This window comes from Acomys russatus, chromosome 28, assembly GCF_903995435.1.
Source record: "Acomys russatus chromosome 28, mAcoRus1.1, whole genome shotgun sequence".
NCBI classification, from domain to species: Eukaryota; Metazoa; Chordata; class Mammalia; order Rodentia; family Muridae; genus Acomys; species Acomys russatus.
Genome location: NC_067164.1, coordinates 26860579 through 26869033, shown reverse-complemented (window position 1 = coordinate 26869033; position 8455 = coordinate 26860579). Strand labels below are relative to the sequence as shown.

The following is an 8455-nucleotide window of genomic DNA, read 5'->3' as shown; positions in this document are numbered from 1 at the left end:
ATGGGCACATGCAAACACAGTTCTTATTTAAAAGGTATGAATTTTAATATGTAAATAAAGACACACACACACTGTATTTTCCAGCTTTCTGTCATTGCTGACAGTGGGACAAGTGTTGCACTGTTCTCCCAGGTTAACTTTTGAGGCTGGTACAAGCTTCTTGGCCTCAGATCCTGGTTCCTGATGGCTGCCTAAATTTCAGGCCTGTACTTAGGCTAGGATTAGAAACCAGTCCAACAAGCATAGTGTTTTAAAATAACTTCTCCATCCACATAGACTAACCTCTTGATTAATAATAAGAAGCTTCCCCTTTGATTGAAGGACCTTGTATTTTTTTACATGTTCAAGTATAGAAAATAAAATCATCTGGACTGTTAAGTTAGAGTGACCAAAGGATAGTTTTGTATTAACATTGTTGATTTAAGCATCAAAAACAAAGCACTGCTCCCACGTGATAAAATGTTGGCATCTCAGCTCAGTGAAGTTTCATTCATTTCCAATTTACAGTTCTGAGGTTATATCCTTAGTTTCTAAATGTTTAGGTGTGATACACATACATTATTTGCAAATAAATGATTTATTAAATATTTAAAGAATTGTTTCAAGAGCGGTATTTTACATATTTTTTCTTCTTTTTTTTTTAAATTTAAATGACCTGACTGGTCTCTTTATTTTATGTTCATTGGTATTTTGCCTGCATGTATGTGTGAAGGGGTCAGAAACCCTGGAACTGAACTGGAGTTACACGTGTGAGCTGTCATGTGGGTCCTGGGAATTGAACCCAAGTCCTCTGCTCAGAGGTTATCTACTTCTGCCCTGTGAGTGCTGGGAATAAAAATGCACCGCCACCACCCTGCTGACATTTTATAAACAGATTTCCAGAGTTAGTTGAGCATGGGACTGTGACTTAGAGGCAACGTGTTGGGAGGCCCAGGGACCCATTAGCAGTGCACTCCTACTGCTGTAAGATTAGTTCAAGAGGTTGCTGGCCAGACAGCAAAGACTTTTGTCATTTAAAAAACAAAAACACTGCATTCGAGGTGCTATGCTTTCTTTTTTATTTGGTTTTTCAAGACAGGGTTTCTCTGTGTAGCCTTGACTATCATAAACTTGCTTTGCAGACCAGGCTGGCCTCGAACTCACAGCCATCCGCCTGCCTCTGCCTCCTGAGTGCTGGGATTAAAGGTGTGCACCATGGCTTACTATACTTTCTTAATAGACATAGCCCTTGGTCAGTTAAGACTTATTTTGACACAAGTTATTGAGTTGCCTTTTTCCCATTATAAGAGCAGCATGGGGGGGAGGGTGGCTGGAGAGATAGATGGCTCAGAGGTTAAGAGCACTGACTGCTCTTCCAGAGCGCCTGAGTTCAATTCCCAGCTCACAGCCATCTATAATGGGATCTGATGCCCTCTTCTGGTCTGCAGGTGTAATGCAGGCAGAGCATTTACTAAAAATAAATACTAAAAGAAAAGACTTCATCTTATAACTATGAGTAGAGTTTTTGTTACTACCAGTATGTGTTTTTTTGTTTGTTTGTTTTTTTGTTTTTGTTTTGTTTTGTTTTGTTTTTTTTTGGTTTTTCGAGACAGGGTTTCTCTGTGTAGCCTTGGCTGTCCTGGACTTGCTTTGTAGACCAGGCTGGCCTTGAATGCACAGCAATCCACCTGCCTCTGCCTCCCAAGTGCTGGGATTAAAGGCATGCGCCACCACTCCCGGCTCAGTATGTGTTATTTTAAACATTTTTGGGCTGGTGGTTCATATCCATCAGCTCATTTAAGTAATAGGTACAAATTTAGATACTTAAGTCTAGGCAAATGTGCCATGGGACTTCTGCCTAAGGGCTTCCTAATACACATTTCTAAATTGCCATAAGTTTACCTTTGAAAATGGAGAAAATGAAAAAGAAAAAAATGGAGAAACGTTTGCAACTTAATTTAAAAATGAGCTCTACCTCCATTGCTCCCTCTTACCCTTACTCTCTCTCCTTATTCTTCCTCTCTCTCTCTCTGAGGTACCCTTCCCCCCTTCCTTCTCTCCCCATACTCACTTAATAAACTTCATATAATATAAAAAAATTTGAGATAATTGGGCAGATGAGATGGCTTAGTGGTAAAAGTGCTTGCTGCAAGTCTGGTGGCAGGTGATTCCATCCCCAGAAACCATGGAATGAGCTGGAAGCAGTGGGATTCATCAGTAACCCCAGCAGACATGGGACAGTCACCTGGACGCTTGGAGGCATCACAGCAGAAACATCCACAGGGTGGAAGGCAGGAGACCGTTCCCTAAAGTTACCTTCTGACGATACACATCATGCATATGCTAATTAAATGTGCATTTATATATTTTGTTTTTTTGAGACAGGGTTTCTCTTTGTAGCCTTGGCTGTCCTGGACTTGTTTTGTAGGCCAGGCTGGCCTTGAACTCACAGAGATCCACCTGCCTCTGCCTCCCTGAGTGCTGGGATTACAGGCATGTACCACAACCAGCCAAATGTGCATGTTTAAATACATTTGCCTTTTTTCTTTCCTTTTTTTTTTTTTTTTTTTTTTTGAACTGGCAAGTATGTACCCATTTTTGATTTAGGGACTGAAGAGATGGTTTAGTGGTTATGAGTGCTGGCTGCTCTTGATTCCCAGCACACACATGGTGGCTCATAACCTATAACTCTGGTTCCACGGAATCAAATGTGTCCTCTTCTGACCTCTGTGGACACCAGACACACTAGTATACAGACTTACATGCAGACAAAACACCTATCTTCGTAAGTAAAAACCCACCTGTGGAGCAGGTTTGGAGGATAGATTACATTCAGACCAACCTGCCTTTCACCAAAAGCACAATAGCAAGATTCATACTGAGAAGGTGAGGACCCCGAAGTGTCCCAGATTCTGTGGAAGCAAATTCTTTGTTTACAAATAATGCTGTGTGTTTTCAGCAAAAGGGCTTGGGAGACTGAAACGTGAACTCAGGACAAATCTCTTTTGTTAGGATTCCCCCAAAATGTGTTTGAAAATCTAAGCATGTACTAGGCTGCACAAGCTGGAGAGATGCCGCAGAGGTTATGAGCACTGGCGTCTCTTCCAGAGGTCCTGGGTTCAATTCCCAGCAGCCACATGGGTGGCAGCGAGTTTCTTTTCTCTGTGACTTATCTATGACTACATTAATGCAAATCTTTCAAAGTGTTTTGTTCCCATGGTGCTGGAGACTGAATCCCGGCCTCAGGCATGTTTGGCAAGTATTTCTGACCAGAAGACAGCCTTACTATCTCATCCCTGGACCATGTAGCCGCATAATTCAAATTAACTAATGCCATAAACAGTATACACTGTCCTGGAAGGACCATCTGTACTTTGGAAATATTGTTGGCATATCTTGTCTAAGACCATAAATTTTGATCACTCCTAGAGTATATTTGATGGCAATCTTCTCATTTGCTTGTGTTACATTTGCAAACAAAACAGAAATGGAGGAGCTGGAGAGATGGCTCAGCGGTTAAGAGCACTGACTACTCTTCCAGAGGTCCTGGGTTCAATTCCCAGCAACCATATGACAGCCCTTGTTAACTTCAAGATCTGACACTTTCACACAGACATACATGCAGGCAAAACACAAATGCACACAAAATAAAAGTAAATAAAAACAGTAATGGAAAGAGACAGCAATCACTATATGAATATCCTTTATTGATAATCAGACAATGTAAATTTAATAAGCCCAGAGGTAGTCGTGGCCCCTCCAAAGCAAATGTTACAGTCTTAGGCAGTCTGAGAATTTTATTTTTGGTTGTTCGAGATATGGTTTCTCTGTGTAGCCCTGGCTTTCCTGGAACGCCATAGACCAGGCTAGCAAATCAGAGATTTGCCTGTTTTCTGCCTCTGAGTGCTCAGATTAAAGGCACGTGGCACCGTGTCTGGCAGCCTATACCATTTCTAGAGACAAAATTACAAGTACAAATTTGCTTCTGGAACAAAGCAAGACATTGGTTCTTGAAAGATTCTTGAGAGGTGAGTAGAGGGGGCTAAACACTTCTGACCTGCTCAGCAGTTGGAGTGGACAGGAAAGCACCAAAGCCGATGCTGCCGCGACCATATTTAGACAGTGTTTCCTTAAACGTTGCCTCACCACTCGAACTCGAGTGATTTCCCCCTGCCTCTGCCTCCCCAGCACTGGGCTTTTACCCATCTCAGTCCAATCAGGCACACAAGCTACGTCACTGTGTAAGTGACAATGACATGATTCTTGCTAAGCAGCATTTCGGTTTTCAGGTCACCTTTAATAAGGTGTACTGTCTTCAGAACAGTTACTGTGTCACCCCAGCATTGTGCTTTCTCTACCCAGAGGAACACCAAAAATGGCACCACGATGTGTCCTGTACCACCACTGTGTCCTACAGTCATGACCACGGTCTTCAGTCTACTCTATAAAAGTGTCACAGCTGGATTTAGAACATCAGAGCATATCCACTAGGTTAGCAGGCAACAGGGGCAGGTGTTGTCTCGAGGACAAGGACCATAGAATAATTTCATGGTCGTGTTTTGTCTTGGGGTTTGGGGGTAGTTAGTGGAGACTGAACACAAGACTACGCTAAGCACGTTATCACCTAGCTACAGCCCCTCACCCTGTTTAAGTGATCTTACATTGGCTTTACCACAGAGTTCTGATTTAAGTAACGCTACCGGTGGTCCAGGCCTTATAATAGCTACTCCAGAGGCCACGGCAGGCAGATTCAAAGCCAGCTTGGGTTATGATGAGCTCCAAGTCCAACCCACACAATTTAGTGAGACCCTGTGTTAAAACAGAAAGTAGCTCAGCGGCAGAGCATTTTCCCAGTGTGTGCAAAGCCCTGGGATAGTCTCTAGTCAGACATGTCTACGTGCAAGTTATTTCAGCAGCACGTTTTCTGTTAGGCCCATGAGCCAGTTCAGAAAACAGCTCATTTCCTTTAAAATCCATCCTAGGAAAGGGTAAGTCAGAACACCCAGCTGATGGCAAATCAAGTTTGCTCTTACATATTTTATTGTTTTTGTTTTTTCTAAGATGGGTCTCACCTGTAGCCCAGGCTGGCCTTGAACTTGTGCTGATTTTCCCTCGGCCTCCCAGGAGCTGGGAGAACAGGCAGTTAGCCACCACCTGGCTTAGTCTTATATACTTGAAAATGTAATATACTTAGTTCACTCTTTGAACTATTAATACATGCTTACCAGGGTATAAATTAATGCTTATTTAAATAAAATGATAACGATATCCATGTTTTTTTGTTTTTTTTGTTTTGTTTGTTTTTTGGTTTTTTGAGACAGGGTTTCTCTGTGTAGCCTTGGCCATCCTGGACTCACTTTGTAGACCAGGCTGGCCTCGAACTCACAGCGATCCGCCTGCCTCTCGAGTGCTGGGATTTAAAGGCGTGCGACACCACGCCCGGAAAGATATCCATGTTACTTTCAAATTTAAGAAGTGGTTATAAGCTACAAATACTCCTGATATTGAAAAAGGAATAATACATTTGGCACCGAAAGGAGGCACCAGGATGCCCATGTATCTCTTTACTCCTTTTGAGTCTCAGCCTTCACTGTGTGCTGTCCCCGCATGTTTTATTCTTATTTATCTGTTTTTGAGACGGCCTTGCTGTGTAGCCCAGCTGGTCAGAATCCAGAGATCCACCCACCTGTGCCTTCTGAACGCTGGGATTAAAGGTTTGTGCAAGCACACCTGTCTTTCCTTTAATTTTTAAAATGTGTTAGGAAAAGTTTCTTTTCACAGGGAGCAGCTCTACTTCAAGCTGAATTTTTTTTTCCTGTTCTAGAAGGTAGTGTGTAGTGTGGTTAACAGCTAGCAAATGCCTTTCCCTCTAGCTTTACCGTGTGTTCACTGGCGTTTATTTTGGATTTTTCTTCTTGATGTACACATGAGGTCAGTCTCTCTCTCTCTCTCTCTCTCTCTCTCTCTGTCTCTCTTTGTGTGTGTGTGTGTGTGTGTGTGTGTGTGTGTGTGTGTGTGTGTGTGTGTGTGTACAGTTGTGAACTGGATGTTGCCAAACATAAAACTTATTTTCACAAAACTGCCCAAATCCCTACAGTTCTGGAAGGGTCTGTAGCAGGTTGCTGAGACACCTCCCCCACCCATTTATTTCCTATTTTGTGCTAGGCTCTGAGGACACAGACATGAATTTTTCCAACAAGCAGACCCTGGCCTGGAAGAGCTCAGGCCGTGCTAGTGAAGGCCGACGCGAAGCAAGTGGCACCACGATGCTGTAAACTCACTATAATAAAGGCCACAAGCTCTTGTGAAGGATCCCCGAGGACTGGCCTTGAGCCCGAATTCCTGGAACTCCTTGGGACGGGACTAGCAAGGCTGGCTGGTTGGGATGGCACTTGCAATTGAGTTTTCCTGAGTAGGAAACAAGGTGTGGCACAGCTGGAATGGCATCCAGTCCTGGGACTGTGAGCGCTGTGTTGTGTTTAGGGAGCGGGAGGGCTTTTGGGCAGCCTGACTCCTTCGGTGCTGTGTGGAAGATGGACTTGGCAAAGAGCAAGAGCTGGGTCAGCAGAGAGGGGAGCTGGGTGACAAGAGACGATGGGAAGGAACGATATGTCAGCTTTCAGCGACTGGATATGCAAAACAAAGGAGCAGGAACAGCCTCGCGCGGCGCCTCAGCTGTCAGCAGGACGAGGGGATGTTCATACAGGGTCATAGTCAGGTGCGTGCATCCGGTGAGCAGCTGAACGTGTGTGCGCCTGAGGCTCAGGCAAGGAAGTAGGATTACGTATGAGGTGTCATCTTAATAGGACTGTGATAGCAGGTGCCAGAAGGCAAGGGCAGTGACACGGGGGACAGGCCACTTCATCGATTGGGTTCTGTAGACACATCAGACATGTTGCCCGCTTTTCCTCAGGACATTGGCAAAAGTAAATGTGCTTAGTCCAGAACTTTCTTCCTTTGGGGAGAAGCCCTTAGACGCAGAATTAGCTTTGCAAATAGCACTCATGGCAAAGGTCGTTACAAAGTCGGTGGTCAGGAAGTGTCCTCACTGCTGCTTTGATCGCTTGGCTCTCTATTCATTCACCCCCCCATGTCCCCCTTGTAGGGATGTCTGTTTTTGCTTCTAAAGTTTCCTACGAATGTCTGGGACTACTTCAGGATGGAGTATATGTGGGCAGCACTTGCCAGGCGGTGACCTCCATCTTACCCAGGCTGGATCGCTTCTGTCATCGCTGGCTGCTCTGTGCCAGGTTTGGAAACATCCAAGGTTTCCTCTTAAGGAAAACAGTGGTGTTGGTCCCGTTGCGGTCTCACAAGAGAAAGAGTCGCCGTGACCTGGAGTAACCAATCCCTGATTCCAGGTGGCGACGGGGGTTGAGTTTCACATTTTGTTTTATTTGAAAAACATGTGCATAAGAGTCAAGAAAAATAGGCACAGACTGGGCTTTGTTGCAGCCGAGTGGCTTGGCCTAAATTTGTACAGAGGAGTCATTGGGCACGAAGGATGCGATACGTGGATGGAATCCACCTGCCCTTGCAATGGGAGGTGAAAATCCTTTTTAAGAGCACTGAAGGTCTGGGATTTCCCTGGAACGGTCAGCTTTTTGAGGTAGGGGTCATGTCCAGGCACTGTAACCTGAGGAGGAACGAGAAACAATTGCGTGAGTGATTTCAGCTGCGTGTGCGGTCAATGATGAAGACACGATCCCCACCACTAGAACACAGCCTTTGAGCCATGCGAGCATGCGTGCACCATAGCGTGCCAGGCCAGGGAGGGCATGGCTAGCACCCAGTGTTCTCCTGATGTAGACTGCGGCTGCAAATGCTGTCGCCAAGAATTACAAAATGAAATAAGGACGCAGCATCTGGTGACGTGAAGGAGAAAGGAGGACGCGGCGACCGATTCTGCCAGTCATTTGCACAGCGTGCCAAGGTAAAGGTGCTTCTCTTTGTAGCACTCCTACAGTAACCTTGTTCGATATCAAGATTGTAAGCAGATTCTTTCCCCAATTTACGCCTATTCTCCTTGCCACTGATCTAAAGTGTACAACTCTCTCCCTCCCTCCCTCTCTCTCTCCCATTTCTGTGAAGTCACTGCTTTTAAAAAAAATATTGTTTTTAAAATTTATATCAGTGTTCTGCCTCCATGTATGTCTGTGTGAAGGTGTCAAACCCCCTGGAACTGGAATTACAGACAGCTGTGAACTTCCATATGGGTGCTGGGATTTGAACCTGGGTCCTTTGGAAGAGCAGCCAGCGCTCCTAACTGCTGAGCTGCCTCTCCAGCCCCCTTCACTGCTCTTTTTGATGGGCACTGCGTGTATTGGTGCTATAGATCCCTCAGGGTAGTGTGGTCAATCTGAGGATATATCGCCCCTTCTGGTCCACGAGCTGGGTATTTTTCCTTTTTGTGTGAATTCTCTATAATTGCTTTTATTGGTGGTTTGTAATTTTTTTTTTCCTCAAGACAGGGTCT

At 44.7% G+C, this 8455-nt stretch overlaps 1 protein-coding gene across 1 annotated transcript in view; it reads right to left on the bottom strand.

The window, feature by feature from the left end:
• Positions 1-7297: 7297 nt before the first annotated feature.
• Positions 7298-8455, bottom strand: part of Cpm (carboxypeptidase M) — a 55728-nt gene continuing 54570 nt past the window's right edge. The window contains exon 9 of the mRNA XM_051170850.1: positions 7298-7615. Within this exon, the coding sequence (XP_051026807.1) occupies positions 7373-7615 (243 nt within the window). The 3' untranslated portion in view covers positions 7298-7372. The remainder of the gene's footprint in view (positions 7616-8455) is intronic.